The 20,727-nt window shown below is 38.7% G+C and overlaps 1 protein-coding gene across 1 annotated transcript; it reads left to right on the top strand.

Annotated features, from left to right (window-relative positions):
* Positions 1-14,172: 14,172 nt before the first annotated feature.
* LOC143292000 (uncharacterized) lies at positions 14,173-19,783 on the top strand. Its single transcript, XM_076602158.1, has 2 exons — positions 14,173-14,386; positions 15,578-19,783. Exon 2 carries the CDS (start codon positions 15,616-15,618, stop codon positions 16,066-16,068), a length of 453 nt encoding a protein of 150 aa, XP_076458273.1. The 5' UTR covers positions 14,173-14,386; positions 15,578-15,615; the 3' UTR covers positions 16,069-19,783.
* The last annotated feature ends 944 nt before the right edge of the window (positions 19,784-20,727 follow it).

The raw sequence follows: 20,727 nt of genomic DNA, 5'->3' as shown, positions 1-20,727 counted from the left end.
GGGACTGGAGCGGACGGGACTGGCGGAACTCCGGACAGAGGACAGACGACGCCCCCTTCTCCCCAGGAGCCTTCACTCGCAGATCTGATGAGTATGCTTCAGACTATAAACTGCAGGTTTGACGGCATGGACAGTAGGTTTGATGGCATGAATGACAGTATGAAAGAGCTGAAAGAACAGTATGACACCCTGTACACTGACTTAGAGAATCTGAGGGAGGAGATGGACACTTTGAAAAAAGAAAACATGGATCTAGCTAAGCAAAACTCTGATCTTTTGGACCGAGTAGATCAACTGGAAAGAAAAACTGACGATCTAGAAGGAAGGTCTAAACGAAATAACCTTATCTTTTATGGCATTTCAAGAGGTCAAAATGAAACAAATGAGCAAGCTGAAGGGAAACTGAGGGATGTTCTTATTGATAAATTGGACATGGTCGATGACGTTGAGTTCGAGCGCGTTCACAGACTGAATGCAAAGCCTGACTCCCCAATTATTGCATGCTGCTCCTTTTATAAGGATAAGGTAAAAGTTTTGAAAGCAAAAAAAGGCAACAGTGGGAGAAGATTTCTCTTTGCGTGTCAGGGAGATCAGGCGTCAGCTCTCACCCCACCTGAAGAGGGCAAGGGAGGAAGGGAAAAGGGCGGTAATGGTCTTTGATCATTTAATCATCGATGGCAAGAAATTCTTTCTGGATGACCGTCATGGTCTGAAAGAAAGCAAATAGGGAAGCGGCCGGCCAGTTGATGAAAAAATGTCCCTCCCTGGGTGTGAGAGAGAAAGGGAAGCTGGAAACGGTAACACCGGTGCATTTGCCTGTCACTGGTGTCAGTGACAGCGCTGAGCTCTGCTCGGTGAACCAGAACAGCTCTGCGAATCTGACGTCTGATTGCACGTGCAGACAAGAGGAAAGCACGGTGTGTTCGTTTGACACACATGACACACATGATGTAAATAAACGTTTTTCTTTCTTTCTGTGGAATGTCAACGGATTGTGTTCAAAACTTATTGATCCTGATTTTTTGTCGTTTATCTTTAAGTTTGATTTTATTTGTCTGGTTGAGACTTTCATGGAAGAGATATGTTTCCTGGCTACACTTTATTTTGCAAATCAGATGTCAAGTTCACCAAACAAGGGAGACGATCAGGTGGAGTGATTTGTTTGATAAAGGATGAATTTTGTCATTTTGTTAAAAATATTGAGGTGACTCATTCTAATTTTTGTGTATTTCTGATTGATAAGATGTTATTTGGACTTGATAAAGACATCTTGTATTTTTGCTCGTATATTCCCCCAGAAAGCTCTCCTTTTTATACTTATTTTGATATTGATAATGGGATTTGTATACTTGAAGACTGTCTGACTGACTGTTTATTGGCACACGATGCTTATGTTATATTAAATGGTGATTTGAATAGTAGGACTTCAAACATCTGTCAAGATCTGTCTGTGAAAGATGATTTTATTACGCAGGTCTGTTAGTACATATCGGCGTTCTGAAGATTGTTTCTTAAATAATTATGGAAAACTACTGCTGAATATGTGCAATGCTTTAGGTTTGAATATTTTGAATGGCGTATGTGAGGGCGACCGTGAAGGTCGCTATACATATATTTCTGAAGCTGGAAGCAGTGTCAATGATTATTTTATATTTTCAAAAGAACTGTTCACCATTGTATTTGATTCAAGTGAATTAATTGTGTCTGAACGCATTGATTCTGATCATTTACCACTTATACTTTATGTTGTTTTTCCTAAAGGGAAGAATCTTGATGTCACTGAACAAGAGCAAGACATAGTCATTGAAAAAAATATATGGAATGAGGAATATGCTGATTTGTTTCGTGATACTCTAAGGAATGATGAAATGAGGACTAAAATTGATAATGCAATAGATTTAATAGATGTGGATGTAAATGATGCATTATTGTTTAATGAATGTATAAAAGAAAGTGCAGAATGTATGAAAAAATATGTGCGTGTCAATAACAAGAAGGCACGTGATGACTGGTTTGATCAAGAGTGTACCATGAGTAAAAGAAACGTAAGGACTTTGTTAAGAGTTAGTCGACGGACATTAAAAACAGAAGACGTGGATGTTTATTTGATTGCGAGAAGAGAGTATAAACATTTGATAAAGAGAAAAAAGAAGGAATTTGATAGATCTTTAATGTTAAGCTTGTAGCTTCTATAGACTGTGAAAAGGAATTTGGGAATAATATCAGTAAACTCTCTTTTAAAAGAAAACAACCAAGACATAACATTGAAATAGATACATTTTCAGCAGTTGTTACAACCAAATGTAGATAATGTGGAAAATGAAGCTGTACATGATGATGATATACTTGATGATGACACAGATCAATACATGAATAAACCAATATCTAAAGAAGAGGTACTGTTGGCAATAAGGAAACTTAAAAATGGTAAAGCAGCTGGCCCTGATGGAATCATTGGTGAACTGTTTAAGAATTGCACTGATCATGTAGTTTCTTTCTTTCTTAAATTATTCAATAAATTATTTGAAAAGGGTATTTACCCCATTAACTGGATTGAATCAATAATTTTGCCCATTTATAAGAAAGGTGATGTAAATAATCCCAATAACTATAGAGGTATTTCCCTAAGTGACATAAGTGGTAAATTATATGGAATGATTATCAATAAGAGATTGCAAGAATGGGTGGATGAAAATGACATCACAGGTGACCACCAAGCCGGTTTTAAAAAAGGATACTCTACTGTAGACCACATGTTTACGTTGCTTGCATTAGTACAGAAACAGTTTTCGTTTAATCGTAAGTTGTATGTTGCTTTCATTGATTTCGAAAAGGCATTTGATTCTGTTAATCGTAATCTTCTGTGGCCAGTTCTACTTAGGAATGGTATAAGAGGTGAACTTTACAAATGTGTAAAAAGCATGTATAATGTAGTAAGATCTAGAGTTCGCTGCGGCGCTAAACTGACTGAATTCATTAACTGTACAGCTGGGGTTAGACAGGGGGATGCCTGCAGTCCGATTTTGTTTTCTTTATTCATTAATGAATTAGCAATCCAAGTAATTAATAATGGAAGACATGGGGCTTTGTTTCCGATTGATTCCTTTGAATTATTCATACTTTTGTTAGCTGATGATGTTATTCTGATGTCAGAAACTGTTATAGGGTTACAAACACAGTTGAACAACCCTCACCATGCAGCAGTTTCACTCCAATTAAAAGTTAATATGTTGAAAAGTAATATCATAGTATTTCGTAAGGGTGGCTACTTGAGCAGCAGAGAAAGATGGGTGTATGATGGTAGTTTGATGCCAGTTGTCAATGTTTACAAATATCTGGGCATATTTTTCTCCACACGCTTGAGTTTCGTTGGGGCATGCAAAGATCTAGCAAGCAGATCTAAAAATGCATTGATTTGTATTATGAAAAAGTTGCATATGCTCAATAATGTTTCCTTTGATTTGTTTATCAAATTATTTGACACACAAGTGCAGCCTGTTGTGTAATACGGCTCTGAATTGTGGGGTCTAGACAAAGCTGCTGTTCACTGTGAATCAGTCCACACTTTTGCATTAAAGAGATTTTTAGGAGTAGATAGGCAAAAGCCAAATGACTTAGTATATGGTGAAACGAATCGATACCCGTTATATTTAGTTTCTGCAGTCAGGTGTATACGTTATTGGTTGAGATTACTACAAATGGAACATAACAGAATACCCCGCAAAGCTTATGATATACTATATGATTTAGATACTAGAGGCAGAGTGAACTGGGTAACCAAGATTCGCCATTGTTTATGTGAATATGGATTTGGATTTGTTTGGTTAAACCAAGGTGTTGGTAGCATCCAGGCGTTTATCGGTGTGTTTCGACAACGTCTGATTGATTGTAGATGGCAGAAGTGGTCTGATCATATTCAGAATAATGAAAGATTTAGTTTCTATAAGAATTTTTGCAGTGTGTCTGATCTGAAACCTTACTTAGTGTTGAATATGGATAGACATTTAAAATATATGACGACAAGATTTAGATTAGAATTAGCGGTCCATCATTACAGATACAGAACATGTAACGACAGTGATCTGACCTGTCCATTATGTAAAGAATCACAAGAAAATGAGATACACTTTGTTCTTTGCTGTCCAGCTTTAACATTCGAGAGAGTTTATTCAGCCTAAACCTACGTTGTTTAAATTGAACTTATTGATGTCATCTACTTCCCCTGAAGTTATTCGCAAATTTTCACTATTTCTATACAAAGCGTTCAAATTCAGAGAAATGGCTACTTCGTGAAAATGCTGTATGTATTCTTTTGTTTGTTTTTTCTTTTATTGTTCTACACATTGAACTGTAATGCTGGTATATTTTTGTTTGACTGTGTTTATTGATGCTCACAGTGTCGTGATGTATTGTTTGTAAAATAATGTTCACATTCCCCTTCATAAGGGGCCTAGGCCTATACATGAATAAACCATCTTGAATCTTGAATCTCTGTGTCACTCAAATTCATTCTCTCTGTCTCTCAGATTCTGACTTTCTTACTCTCTGTCTCTCACTCTGTCTCTCCCACATTCTCTCTTTCTCTCTCCTTTTCTCTCTCTCTCTCTCTCTCTCTCTCTCTTAGATTCTCTCTGTCTCTGTGTCACAGATTCTATCTCTCACTCTCACCCTATCTCACTCTTCCTCTCCCCCTGTTTCTCTCTGTGTCACTCACATTCTCTCTGTGTGTCTCTCATTTTCTCTCTCTCTCAGATTCTCTCTCTTTCTCTCTCTGTGAATCTCTCTCTGTGTCCTCTGTGTCCCTAAGATTCTCTCTTTGTGTCTTAGATTCTCTCTCTGTGTCTCTGTGTCACCGATTCTATCTCTCACTCTCACTCTATCTCACTCTCACTCTCCCCCTGTTTCTCTTTGTGTCACTCAGATTCTCTCTCTCTCTCTGTCTCTCAGATTCTCTCTTTCTCAGATTCTGTCTCTCTCCCTTTCTCTACTTTTTTGTCCTCTCTTTCTCTCTCTCTCTCTCCCACTCACTCATTCACTCACTCTTTCTCTCTGTGTCTCTCTCTCTGTGTCTCAGATTCTCTCTCTCACTTCTCTCTCTATCTTTCCCTCAGATTCTCTGTCTCTGTCTCTCTGTCACTCAAATTCTCTCTCTCTCTCTCTCTCTCTCTCTCTCTCTCTCTCTCTCTCTCTCTCTGAGAGAGAATCTGAGACAGAGGGAGAAAGAGAGAGAATCTGAGAGACAGAGAGAAAGAGGGAATCTGAGTGACACAGAAAGAGAGGGAGAGAGAGAGGGAGAATCTGAGAGACAGAGAGAGGGAATTTGAGTGACACAGAGAGAAAGAGAGAGGGAGAGAGGGAGTGAATTTGAGTGACAGAGAGACAGAGACGGAGAATCTGAGGGAAAGATAGAGAAGTGAGAGAGAGAGAATCTGAGACACAAAAAGAGAGAGAGAGTGAATGAGTGAGTGGGAGAGAGAGAGAAAGAGAGAATCTAAGACACAAAGAGAGAATCTGAGGGATGCAGAGAGGACAGACAGAGAGAGAAAGAGAGAGAATCTGAGAGAGAGAGAATCTGAGAGACAGAGAGAGAGAATCTGAGTGACACAGAGAGAAACAGGGGGAGAGGGATAGGGAGGTAGAGTGAGAGATAGAATCGGTGACACAGAGAAACAGAGAGAATCTAAGACAGAAAGAGAGAATCTGAGAGACACAGCGAGGCAGGGAAAGTATGAGAGAGAGAGGGGGTGGAGAGAGTGAGAGAATCTGATAACACAGAGAGACGGATAGAAAGTAAGAGAGAGAGAATCAGAGATAGAAAGTGAGAGGCACACAGAGAACGAACGAAATGTTTTATTCAAATAAAGGCCATAGCCCCTTACTGAAGAGGTGTGACACATGTACATTGAAATATAGGAATCATAACAGTCATACTGAATACAACAGTAACATACTTTGTATACCATAAATTGCACACAATCAAAGTCTAACTACTACAACAGCAATATACCACACATGTTATATAGTACACTTACAAAATAAACAAACAAACAAAAACAACCACAAAACAAACCACTACGATAGTATAACCTTCAACCTTTTCAAAGATTTGTAAATATAGACTGCAAGCCCACCAAGGGTAGTTTCCTTTCTGGATGATAATAACAAGTTCAATCTAAAACTACAAGGGCTGTTATAATATTTGGGTTCAATTAACTGTAGTCTAAGGTCTAATAGGGCAGGACAACAAAACAAAAAATGGATCTCATCTTCTTTTCCCTTTTGACACAAGCGACACATCTGTTCACGTTCACCATTGGACCTGTATCTTAAACGATGGCTGGCAATATCAGAAATACCAAATCTAAATTTAGTCAAAGCACATTTAACATACCTACTCATTCTAATCATAAGATATGGCTCAGTCGCACACGTAGTCTTAAAAAGTCTATATTGAGCAAATCTATCACTGGTATATATATGGTCATGCCAGTCCTGCCATCTGCAATCAATGACTCTTTGTCTGAAAGTTTTTATGAAGCCAGGAATACACTGGACACCTTGGTTGTCCCATACATAAGAAAATCCATGTGAATTTAGAAACTGACGAACATTTGTAACCCATGTCTTTTTACCATGCTTATCTAAATTGTACAATGTCTTATAAGCTTTACATGGCAACCTATTTTCTTCCATACGCGTTATTTTTAACCAGTACTTAATACATGTAATGTAAGAATTTATATAAATTGGAAACCTCCCTACTTCACCATATACAAGATCATTTGGAGTTCGACTGTCAACATTGAGGAAGCGTTTCAGTGCAAACAGATGTATTTGTTCAATTTCTAAGCCCTTCTCAAACGCCCAAATTTCAGCACCATATTGTGCTATTGGTTGAACCTGGGAATCAAACAATTTATTAAACAAACTAAAAGAGCTACAATCCAGCTTATATAAAATATGAAGAATAATCATAACAGCTTTCTTTGCTCTGCTAACTATATCTTGGCATGCTGAACTAAAGCTAAGTCTGGTTGAAAAGTAAATCCCAAGGTATTTATATGCATTCACCACAGTGACACTTTCATTGCCATAGACCCACCTCTCATTTCGTGCCAAATACCCCCCTTTACGAAAAACAATAATATTTGTTTTCGACATATTAACCTTCAGTTCTAGTCTTGTTGCCGCCATATACAAACTGTTCAGTTGTCGTTGTAAACCAACTATTGTTGCAGATAGTAAGACAATATCATAAGCAAAGAGTAAAATAAATAATTCAATCAAATCAAAGGTTGTCCATTTTCAATTATCTCCAATGCAAGTTCATTGATAAACAGAGAAAACAAAACTGGACTACATACATCCCCTTGTTTGACCCCACGACTGCAATAGACAAAGTCTGACAATTTAGCCCCCGATCTTATTCTTGCTTTCACTTCATTATACATACTTTTGAGACAAAAATACAGCTTACCTTTTATATCATTTTTCAATAAAACAGGCCATAACAATTTTCTAGAAATGGAGTCAAATGCTTTCTCAAAGTCAACAAACGCAACATATAACTTCTTATTATTTGCAAATTGTTTCTGAACTGCAGCTAATAACACAAATATATGATCAATTGTAGAATAGTCTTTTTTAAAGCCAGCTTGATATTCTCCAGTTATATCATTCATTGTTATCCATTCTTGTAATCTATTGTTAATAATAGAGCTATACAATTTACTGCATATGTTACATAAAGAAATACCTCTATAATTATTCACATCATTTACATCACCTTTTTTGAATAATGGCAATATTATAGATTCCTTCCAGTTTTCCGGATAATAACCAGTATCAAACAAATAATTAAACAGCTTAACTAAAAAGTTAACAACATTCTCTCCAGACTTCTTAAAGAATTCACCTATAAGACCGTCTGGACCAGCCGATTTACCATTTTTCAGTCTTTTTATTGCAAGCAAAACTTCTTCTCATATACATACTGTTCATCATTATCTACAACCTCTTCCTCACTAATTACTCCATCATCCTTTTCTAATACAGATTTGAAATGTCTATACCAGTCATCAATAGAAATGTCATTTTGAGGTTGTGATTTCTTTTTTGTTACCCTATGGATTCTTTCCCAAAACATCTGCTGATAATTAACAGAGTTTAAAAGATCGTTTAATAACATTTCATTATGTTCTTTCTTTTTTCTTTTGATCAAGTTTTTATATTCACGTCTTGCAATGCACAGCGAGGCTCTATCGTTTTTATCCAATGTTCTTCTATATCTTCTTAATAATTTTCGCACCTCACATCTTGTTTTCTTGCATTCATAATCAAACCAGCCCTTTCGTTCAACAGCTACATTTGATGGTATTCTTTTCATCATAATACTAGCTTGATCTTTGATAATGTCATTAAATCTATCCAATGCTTCGTTAACATTAACAGTGATAAGGTCTTCTGCAGCAGCAAGCTCGTCCTGTACTTCATGTGAATTTATAGAGTTAAAGAAATCTTGACTTCTTTCCGACAATATCTAACTATAAATTGTTCAGTATTTTTACCTAATTTACTTCTATCGAATTTCAATTTATTTTGCTTTTCAATACATAGTACAAGAGGCAAATGATCTGATTCTATTCTTTCCACAACATTCAGAGCTATTTTTTCGTTCACAGACTCAAAAAGATTCAAAGATGCCAGAAAATAATCATTGACACTACACCCCTGATCAGAAATGTATGTGAAGCAACCTTCACGGTCGCCATTACATACCCCATTCAAAATATAGAGTCCTAATGCAGTGCACATGTTCAAAAGTTTTTTCCCAAAAGTGTTTAATATCTTATCTTCAGAGCGCCTTTGTACATTAGTACCAATGTCATTTTTATAATTGATATGCAATTCATTTTCGAGAACAACATTAGGAAAAATATTTGAAGTTCTTGCATTCAAATCACCACATAACAAAATATCAACATCATCAAATGATAATAGCTTATCAACAACGCACTCTTCCAGCATATCAATACCACTACTAAACTCATGCATACTGTAATAAGGTGCATTTTCAGGTGGGATATAAGTGCATACAAATAAAACATTCTTACGAAAACCAAAAATATCTTTGTCTAGCAAGAATAACAAACAATAATCACTGTCACATTCGATTGGATGCACATGAGAAAGCAAAGTATTGCGGACAAAACAAATTACTCCCCCTGAACACCTTCCCTGGCGTGTCAACCGCACTGCAGGCTTTACAAAAGATGTATGGTCTCTGAACACACAGGAGTCAAATTTCTCAACAAAGGTTTCTACCAAACAAACAAAATCAAACATGGAAACAAATCGCATGAAATCTGCATCGTCCATTTTTGAAAACAAACCACATACATTCCAATGAAGAAAAGAAAACATATTTACAAGTGAATCAAAAAATCCTTCCTGTTTGGAAAAAAAGTCTTCATCTATTCCACTTATCTCCCCGCTATCATTAACATCACCCCGTTCATTCACGCGATCGTCTCGACCTCCACTGGACTTCCTTCCAGTAAAAGAATCATCCACATCATCTCTGACTGTATCGTTAATATTTTTCTCCCCTCCCATCCCATCCCCAACCATAACACCCACGGCACTGTCACCTTCTCTCATCTCTTTTAAAACATATAAGTCACACTGCTGTGCACATTTTACACCATCACTCGACTGTAATACATTATCCACCACAATATCGTGACATTCATTATCATGAGAAACTGGAATGAAATCGTCTCCATTACCACAAACTTTGTCATCATTCTCACATCTCGCATCATCCACACCCTTCCCACTACGTTTCAACTGACAATCATTCTCACATCTCACATCATCCACACCCTTCCCACTAAGTTTCAACTGACAATCATTCTCACATCTGACATCATCCACACACTTCCCACTACGTTTCAACTGACAATCATTCTCACATCTCACATCATCCACACCCTTCCCACTACGTTCCAACTGACAATCATTCTCACATCTCACATCATCCACACCCTTCCCACTACGTTTCAACTGACAATCAGTCGCACATTTGTTATCAACTTCCTGCTGACAACACACACTACACACACGACACACACACTGCACCGGTTCAACTGACCCAGCAAGTGTCAACCCATGACAGGACACACACCCCACACATCTGACCGCACGTGAATTCGGTGCGTACATAGCATGAACACCCGGTGTCTGTTTAATCTTTATTCCTCCCGGTTTATTTTGTGTGGACAATTTCGAAATAAAGGGCCGGCCGGACCTCTATTTCAACTCAATCAGTTTGTTATCAGTGAGGCACACAGAGAGAGAATATGAGACTGAGAGAGATGGAGAGAGAGTAAGAGAGTGAGAATCTGAAACAGAGAGAGAGAGAGAGAGTGAGACATAGAGAAAAGGAGAGAGAGAGAATCTGAGACAAAGGGAGAAAGAGAGAGAATCTGAGAGACAGAGAGAAAGAGGGAATCTGAGTGACACAGAAAGAGAGAGAGTCGTTCTCATAAAAAGCAAGTTCGTAGACTATTGAATAAATTCAAACGTACGTTAGATGCCAAAGATCGTGATTGTTACTGTAGGGCAAGGCGTGAATACAAAAATATGCTAAAGCTGAAAAAGAAACAGTTCAATGATGCTCTTCTTAATGAATTGATAGTATCGATTAAGAGTCAGAAACGGTTTTGGGATACTGTACACAAGATTTCTATGAAAAGAAAGCAACCGGTAAATAATATTAGTATGGATACCTGGTTCGAACACTTTCAAGCACTACTTACAAAAGACACTACTTTTGACAAAATAGTGCATGAGGGAGGTGAAGAAGACGACGAAGAGAGTAATTTAAACCGTCCGATTTCTAAGGAGGAAGTGTTATCTGATAAAAAATCGTAAGGCTGCTGGACCAGATGGTATTATTGGTGAACTTTTAAAATATGGTTGTAAAACCGATATTGTGCTAGATTTCTTTGTAGTTTTTTTCAACTCTCTTTTTGATCATGGAATTTATCCTGAAAAATGGACTGAATCAATCGTTCTTCCGTTTTATAAAAAAGGTAACGTAAATGATCCGAATAATTATCGAGGCATCTCCCTGAGTGATACAGCTAGTAAAGTTTATAGTACTGTCATAAACTGCAGACTGCAGGAATGGGTGGAAGAAAACAATATTACTGGTGAATATCAGGCAGGATTCAAACGGAATTACTCTACGGTAGATCTTTGATGGCCTTTGTTCAAAAACAGTTTTCTCTGAATCGTAAATTATATGTTGCGTTTATCGATTTCGAAAAAGCCTTTGATTCTGTAAATAGAAGTATTCTGTGGCCTATAATGTTAAAAAATGGGATTGGGGGTAAATTATTTAGATGTGTAATGAGTATGTATGGCAGTGTGAAAGCTAGGGTTCGAAGCGGCGGAAACATGACAGATTATATTCAGTGTACAAGTGGAGTGAAACAAGGCGATGTCTGTAGTCCCATTCTTTTTTCTTTGTTTATCAATGAGCTGACATCTGAGGTTATCAATAATGGAAGACATGGTGCACAATTCACAACAGAGTTCTTCCAGTTGTTTATTTTACTTTTAGCAGATGATGTTGTTTTGTTGTCTGAAACGGCTGTTTGGCCTTCAAACACAGTTAAATAGTTTACATCGGGCTGCGTCCTCACTTCAGTTAAAAGTAAATATGACTAAAAGTAATATAATTGTGTTTAGAAAAGGTGGATATTTAGGAGCCAGGGAACGATGGTTTTATAATGGAGTTATTCTACCTGTTGTAAATGTATACAAATACTTAAGAATATATTTTTCAACACGATTAAGCTTCTCAGTAACTTGTAAAGATCTAGCGAGCAGAGCAAAGCATGCTATGTTATGTATAATGCAGAAATTGTCAAATTTAGGGAATCAGTCTTTCCAAGTGTTTATCAAACTTTTTGATTCACAACTACAAACGATTGTTCAATATGGTGCTGAGGTATGGGGCTTAGATAACGCTTCAATACATTGTGAAAAAGTCCACTTATTTGCCCTGAAGAAATTCTTAGATGTATCGATACAAACGCCAAATGACTTAGTTTATGGAGAAACATGTAGGTATCCAATATATATAAACTCAGCAGTAAGATGTATAAAATATTGGTTAAAATTGATTGAAATGGAAGACACAAGACTACCAAAGAAAGCATATAATATGTTATATGACCTAGATGTTAGAGGCAAGGTAAACTGGGCAACTAAAGTAAAAGTAAAATTATGCGAATTAGGTTTCAGGTATGCGTGGATCAACCAAGGCGTTGGGAATGCAAGTGCATTTTTAAATATGTTTCGAGAGAGACTTATCGATTGTAGATGGCAAGAGTGGGGTGCCCACATTCAGGACAGTAACAGGTTTGATTTGTATCGACATTTCAACTCACTGCACTGCATGCCGACATATATGTTAATGAAAATGGATAAGCACTTGAAAATTATTATGACAAGATTTAGATTTGGGGTATCTGATATAACTGTTCATCGTTTTCGTTATAGAACACATAATGAAAGTGAACTTGTGTGTCCATTATGTAATGAAGCACGGGAAAGTGAAGTTCATTTTGTATTATGCTGTTCTGCCTTGGATGATCTCAGAGAACAATTAATTCCTGAAAAGTTTTACAGACAACCTTCTGTTTTAAAACTTGCACTGCTATTAGCATCTGTGAATGAGAATGTTGTCAAACATTTTGCAATATATTTGTATAAGGTGTTTCAGATTCGTTCTATCTGTAGTGAGTAACGTGTATTGTAATTCTGTTTGTTGAATTCAGTGTTTCACACCATCCCCTTCATGAGGGGCTATGGCCTATTATGAATAAAACATTCGCATTCGCATTCACTCTCTCTCTCTCTCTCTCTCTCTCTCTCTCTGTTTCAGATTCTCATTCTCTTACTCTCTCCCCATCTCTCTCGGTCTCATATTCTCTCTCTCTCTCTGTGTCTCTCACTCTCTATCTCTGATTCTCTCTCTCTTACTTTCTATCCCTTTCTCTGTGTTATCAGATTCTCTCACTCTCTCCACCCACCTCTCTCTTTCATATTTTCCCTGCCTCACTGTCTCTCAGATTCTCTCTGTCTGTCTCTCTCTGTCTCTCTCTCTCTATCTCCATATCTCTCAGATTCTCTCTCTCTCTCTGTCACTCAGATTCTGTCTCTATGTGTTTGTGTCTCTCTCTGTATCCTCTCTGTGTCTCAGATACTCTCTCTCTCTCTCTCTCTCTCTCTCTCTCTCTGACTCTCTCTCTCTCTCTTCCTCCCCCCTCTCTCGCTCTGTGTTTCTCAGATTCCCCCTCTCTCTCTTTGTCTCTGTCTGAGATTTTCTCTCTCTTTCTGTCTCTGACTCTGTCTCCCACATTCTCTCTTTCTCTCTCCCTTTCTCTCTCTCTCTCTCTCTCTCTCTCTCTCATATTGTCTCTGTCTCTGTGTCACAGATTCTATCTCTCACTCTCACCCTATCTCACTCTTCCTCTCCCCCTGTTTCTCTCTGTGTCACTCACATTCTCTCCCTCTCTGTCTCTCATTTTTTCTCTCTCAGATTCTCTCTCTTTCTCTCTCTGAATCTCTCTCTGTGTCCCTCAGATTCTCTCTTTGTGTCTTAGATTCTCTCTCTGTGTCTCTGTGTCACTGATTCTATCTCTCACTCTCACTCTGTCTCACTCTCACTCTCCCCCTGTTTCTCTCTGTGTCACTCAGATTCTCTCTGTCTGTCTCTCAGATTCTCTCTCTCTGTCTTACTCTCTATCCCTCTCTCTGTGTCTATCAGATTCTGTCTCTCAATCTCTCTCTCTCCCTTTCTTTCTCTCTCTCTCTCTCTCTCTCAGATTCTCTCTGTCTCTGTGTCACAGATTCTATCTCTCACTCTCACTCTATCTCCCTCTCCTCCTGTCTCTCTCTGTGTCACTCAGATTCTCTCTCTCTCTCTCTGGCTCTCAGATTCTCTCTCTCTCTCTCTCTGTTTCCCTCAGATTCTCTCTTTGTGTCTTAGATTCTCTCTATATCTCTCTCCCACTCACTCACTCACTCACTCACTCTCTCTCTCTCTCTCTCTCTCTCTGTCTGTCGCTCGGGGATGACGGGTAATGGCGGCCGGCTAGCAGCCCGTGTGAATTCACGCAGCGAATTTTCTGTTGTGAGGAGTTGTGCTGGACTGAACGGAACTTGTTTGATGTGCTGTGGATCAGTAAGGTACTGTGGAATGGTAAACTGTTAGAAAATGGTGGATTTAGGTACGTGGAGGGCTGCTATTAGTATTTTCTGCGGACGGTTACAATCTGGGTCAAGTAAGAGAGCAAGTAAACATTTGCAGGTGAGAGATGACACAGACACTGAGACACATTTGACATCGACTGATGTTTGCATTGCTTTTGTACTGTGTGGCATAGTCTTGTCGCTGTTTCACACTTTTTGTTGGAATGTGTGCAAGCTGATGTCAACCGGTAGTGCATATTTGACAGAACTGTCAAATAGAAAGGGAACGATGTCATGTGTTGAGAAAGAGGGGTGTGTCAGTGACAGTGTATGTCAGCTTGCACTGCACGTGCCAGTGCTCCTCTCTGCATGCTGCGTGCAGCACGCCGTGTTCTCACTGCGGAGGTTGCTTCTTAGTGGTGACGTGGAGAAAAATCCTGGTCCCAACTCTGACGGACAGAGCGACTCTAACGGGGATTCCCAAATAGTGACAAACACGGAGACTGTAGAAGACGTCATGATCAACAAACTGATGCAAGCAATGCAGCAACAGTTTAGTGAGCAGACTCGGTTGATTAGGAGTGACCTTGGAGAAATCAAAGTTGAATTGGGTGAAGTCAAACAACAGTGCGAGGAGATAAACAGACGTTGTGACAGACTAGAAAGAGACCACGGACACTTGACAGAAACAGTGACAGACATGACGGCGGACATTCAACAACTGTTCACTGAAACAAATGACGGCAAGGACGAACTGCGATATATTAGAGATACAATGCACAAAATGCAAGTAGAAGTAAATCAACTGAAATCAGACACGGACAGACTTGAAGGCTTCTCGCGCAGAGACAACTTGCGCTTTTTTTGGGATTCCCCAGCGAGGGCCCACTGAAACTTTTGATTCATGTGCCAGTGCAGTTGTCGACATCTTAAACAGTATTGACGGACCAAAAACATGGACAAGTGACGATATTACAAGAGCACATCGTACAGGACATTCACGACAAGGACAACCGAAACCCATGATTGTCCGCTTCACAAAATGGAAAGACAAAATGTCAGTCATTACAAACAGGGACACAAGACAGAAACTGCAGGAAAGAGGGGTAAGGGTTGCAAATGATCTGACCAACGCACAGGCCCATATTGTTGCCGAGGCAAGGCGAGGGGGAAAGAGGGCGTATTTCCAGAGAGGTCAGCTAGTGATCGGGCCTAGGCTCCCTGATAGTCGAACCTGTGCACAAGTTGTAGGGGGGTGGGCGTGCAGAGTGTGCAGTAATAACACATGATGAATCTGTGAGTCCACCAGTACACAGTGCTCCAGCACCGAACCAAGTGGGGACGGAGATGGTTGTCTCCGCCGATCAACGTGAGGAATCACGTGGCGTTGACAGTGAGGTGGTCAGAGGGGTGGCAGTGGACACGGAGCAGGGCGGTGCAACAGGTGTCAGCGGGACTGTCTCTACCCCCTCCTCACCACTTGGACACCGTGCAACTCCGGGTCAGCGTCAGCGTGACAGTGGCAGCGGGAGAGGAGACGGGGACTTCCCTCGTAGCGGCCAGGTGACGTCATCGGGAGAACCACGCGGGTCAGTCAGAGGCAGCAGGGATTCCCTGGGTCACCCCTGTGGTGACGCACGAGCAGCACGCACTTCTTTTGTTGCAGGAAAACAGACCGAGATGAGCGCATTCCTGGGGAACCAGCCACGCAAGTCGCCAGCAAATTCGAGCCGTGGCAGAGGGAGAGGTGGCGGTGTCAGTGACAGGAACCTCCGTTCGAGCGTGTTGAGAAAGCCATAGGACAGGCTCGACCATCCAAAACAATGGACATTTTTGAATTATAATGTTGAAAATTTATACAGTAAATTGAAAGATGTTTCATTCGTTAATTATGTAAATGACTTTGATTTTGTTTGCCTTACAGAAACGTTTCTTGATTCGTCATTTGATTTTTCAGGTGTTTTTACTGACCATGTGAAGTTTCATGCTCCTGCTAAAAAGTTATCTTATCATGGCAGACGTTCAGGCGGTGTGTTACTGTTAGTGAGAAAGAGTTTGGCAGAGCGAGTGAAAGAAGTGAAGGTGGAGTGTGATAATACTGTTGTTATAAAAATAAATAAAAATGTTTTTGGTTTGAATAAAGATGTAGTCTTTGTTGCTTGCTACGTTGTTCCCGAAGGAGGCCCGATATATAATGATAAACTGATTAAAGATGGTATATTGCTATTAGAAGAAGCATTACTACAGTATTTTGAAAAAGATGAAGTATATTTCATGGTCACTGGAGATCTGAATGCTAGAACTGGTCAGGAACAAGCTGAACTTGAAGTCATGTCTAACTATGTGAATGAATGGGAGTGTGACAAAGTGGATTAAGGAAGTTATGTGCGCAATTCTAAGGACCAGGTGATTAATAATTTTGGTAAAACTTTGTTGGATTTGTGTTTCATGCTTGATATGGTTATTTTGAATGGTTTTTGTACGGGCGACACAGACGGTGAATGTACTTTTGTGTCCCCCAGTGGATGCAGTGTGATTGATTATTTTCTTATTCCTTGTGATTTATTATTGAACTTTGATTTGCATGTTGGTGAGCGTGTGGACTCGTGGCATTTACCAGTAGAAGTAACATGTACAAAGAATCAGAATGATTTAGGTGAGAATTCAAGACAACATGGCGAAGAAAAAATTGTATGGTCAGAAGAGAATGTTAGTTTTTATAAACATGAACTTGACAGTGCTGAATTTCAAGATTGTTTACAGAAAGCCTTCTTATTGTTAGATACTAGTATGGATGAGAGTTTAAATCAATTTGTTACTGCTTTATACGGGGCTGCTGCATGTATGGTTCGAAGAGTGGGCCAAGGGTACAAAAAGTGTAATGATTGGTTTGATATTGAATGTAAACGAAAGAAGCAGGAAGTTAAAAGGTTATTGAAAGGATTTCAAAGATGTAAAACAGAAACAAATAAGAAAGAAAAAAGAGAAGCGTATGCTAAATCCAGAAAAGAATATGTTGAATTAAGAAAATCAAAGGAGAGAGAATTTGAAGAGAATAGGCTGAGAAAATTGAGAGATTCAGTTAAGGATTCTAAAACGTTTTGGGCAATAATAAGGTCGGTGAATAGAAAGACTTTTATGTATAATGATGTATATATATTGCAACAATGGTATAACCATTTCTTTAGGGTTTTCAATGATGTTGACTTCGATGTACCACAAGAAGAGGACAGTTTGATAGAAGGAGATGGTGCATTTGAACCATTATTCAATAATCCCATATCTAAAGAAGAGATTACAGCTAGTATTAGACATTTGAAATCAGGAAAGAGTGCAGGACCAGATAGAATTGTCGGAGACATGTTAAAGCATGCAAATTCAGTCATTATTGACTTTCTTGTCCAGTTATTTAACCAGCTTTTTGATAATGGAACTTTTCCTTTGGAATGGTCAAAATCTATAATAATTCCAATTTACAAAAAGGGTGACGTCAACAATCCTGATAATTATCGTGGAGTAGCGCTTACCAGTATTTTAAGTAAAATTTACACTCACATACTGAACAATAGATTAACAAAGTGGGCTGATAGGGAAGAAAAAATAATTGAACAGCAAGCAGGCTTTAGAAGTAATTACAGTACAATAGACCATATTTTTTACATTGTATTCTGTTGTGCAAAAATATTTGCTTAATAATACTAAACTTTATGTTGCATTTGTAGACTTTAAGGCCTTCGATTCTGTGGATCGCAATGCTTTGTGGCATGTTCTGCGTGAAAGTGGTGTAAATGGTAAATTGTATATGGCCCTCAGAGGTATGTACAAATCAGTACTTGCATGTGTGCGTGTGAATGGTATGTATTCAGAATGTTTTAGTTGTCCAAATGGCGTTAAACAAGGTTGTAATTTGAGCCCACAGATGTTTTCTTTTTTCATAAATGAATTAGCGGTGGAATTGTCAAGAAAAGGAAAACATGGAATTCAGTTAATCCCGGGAGCTATTGAACTATTCTTACTATTATTCGCAGATGATGTTATTCTTTTGTCGGGTACAAAACCAATTAAATGTTTTGAAAGAAGAAGCAGATTGCTTAGGCTTAACAGTTAATTTAGATAAAACTAACATTATGATTTTTAGAATGGGTGGGCATCTCTCAGTACATGAAAAGTGGTTATATGGAAATGCGGATGTTAAAGTAACTAATACATATAAGTATTTGGGAATAGTATTTTCAACAAAATTAAGTTTAAACTATGTGTGGGAAGAATCTTGTAGGAAAGCAAAGAAAGGTGTAATCGAAATACTGAAATCGTTAAAAAAAGCTTAACTCGATTGATTATCACCTGTTTTGGAAAATGTTTGATACACAAATTGAACCTGTACTTACGTATGCAGCTGAAGTCTGGGGGCTAAAAGCAAACTCACAAATGGAGAAAGTGCACACATATGCAATAAAACGTTTTCTGAATGTACCGATTCACTCATCCAATACTGTATTATATGGGGAAACGGGTACATAAAAACTTTTGTCAAATGCATAAAATATTGGTTGAAATTATTGAAGCTTCCGCAATCACGTTTGTGTAAACAGGCTTATGATATGATGTTATTACAAATGGATTTAGGTAGAGAAAACTGGGCTTATTATGTTAAAAAGATTTTGTCTGAACATGGTTTTGGAATTGTGTGGATGTCCCAGGAAGTGGGAAATGAACAGCAGTTTATTTCGGAATTTGAAGATAGACTTATTTGTTCTTTTAAACAAAATTGGCATTCTGATATGGAAACTAAAGAAAAATATAGTTGGTTTTTTTCATTCAAAAGTATATTTCAAACGGAAAAATTCCTGACAGTCATCACAGATAAGTGGCAAAGAATAAGCTTTGCAAGATTTCGACTAAGGACATTTGGATTTAATGCAAATAAAAGATGGTTTCAGCCTGGGACATCCACAGAATCACCATGCCCTTTGTGTGCTTTTAGTGTAGATGATGAAAAACATTACTTGTTTCAATGTAAATCATTCGATAGGGTAAGAGATAAGTACGAGTTCTTTCAGTCTGATGTAGCTAAAAGGCACGACATTGTTTCTGCTTTGTCGTCTAATGATGACCTCATAATACTGTCAATAGCTAAATTTCTTGTAGAAGCACAAAGAATAAGATGTAGTCTTACTATTCAGAACAATACCAGAGTAAATGAGGGGGATAATAATGTATAATGTCTACTATCTTATGTTCAGACTGTAAGGTAGACATTGAACAGTATCGTTGATAGAATGGATGATCTAGTAATGGTGTTTTTGTCTTTGGGTTTTGTTTTTGTTTCTTTTTTAATGTTTGTTGCTTCCATACTGTAAGGATGTTGCATTTCGATAAAAGCTGTTTTGTTTTTCTTTGTTTGCATGTTTTGTTTTGTTTTGATGGATTAAGCAGAGTGTGGTATGGTACTTGTGGTGACATAAGAATTAACCCTATCACCCCCTTGTCAATAGACCTATGCAGGTAATGACAATAAAATATCAAAGCGTCTCTCTGTCTGTCTCAGATTCTCTCTCTCACACTCTCTCTCACTTCTCTCTCTCTATCTTTTCCTCTTTCTCTCTGTCTCTCAGATTCTCTCTCTCTCTCTCTCTCTCTCTCTCTCTCTCTCTCTCTCTCTCGCTCTCAGACTCACTCTCTCTCTCTTTCTGTGTCAGTCAGATTCCCTCTTTCTCTCTGTCTCTCAGATTCTCTCTCTTTCTCCCTTTGTCTCAGATTCTCTCTCTCTCCCTTTCTCTATGTGTGTGTCTCTCTCTCTCTCTGTTTCAGATTCTCACTCTCTTACTCTCTCTCCATCTCTCTCGGTCTCATATTCTCTCTCTCTGTGTCTCTCACTTTCTATCTCTGATTCTCTCTCTCTTACTTTCTATCCCTCTCTCTGTGTTATCAGATTTTCTCACTCTCTCCACCCCCCTCTCTCTCATATTTTCCCTGCCTCGCTATGTCTCGCAGATTCTCTCTGTCTCTCTCTGTCTCTGTCTCTCTCCTCTCTCCATATCTCTCAGATTCTCTCTCTCTCTCTCTCTCTGTCACTCAGATTCTGTCTCTATGTGTATGTGTGTCTCTCTCTGTATCCTCTCTGTGTCTCAGATACTCTCTCTCACTCACGCTCTCTCTCTCTCTCTCTCTCTCTCTCTCTCTCTCTCTCTCTCTCTCTCTCTCTCTCTCTTCCTCCCCCTCTCTCTGTGTGTGTTTCTCAGATTCTCTCTCTCTCTTTGTCTCTGTCTCTGAGATTATCTCTCTCTCTCTCTCTGTCTCTCACTCTGTTTCTCCCACATTCTCTCTTTCTTTCTCCCTTTCTCTCTCTCTCTCTCTCTCTCATATTGTCTCTGTCTCTGTGTCACAGATTCTATCTCTCACCCTATCTCATTCTTCCTCTCCCCTTGTTTCTCACTGTGTCACTCAGATTCTCTCTCT

This window comes from Babylonia areolata, chromosome 1 (genome assembly GCF_041734735.1).
Source record: "Babylonia areolata isolate BAREFJ2019XMU chromosome 1, ASM4173473v1, whole genome shotgun sequence".
NCBI classification, from domain to species: Eukaryota; Metazoa; Mollusca; class Gastropoda; order Neogastropoda; family Buccinidae; genus Babylonia; species Babylonia areolata.
The sequence above is the reverse complement of the archived record's forward strand: the minus strand, read 5'-3'. Positions and strand labels throughout refer to the sequence as shown.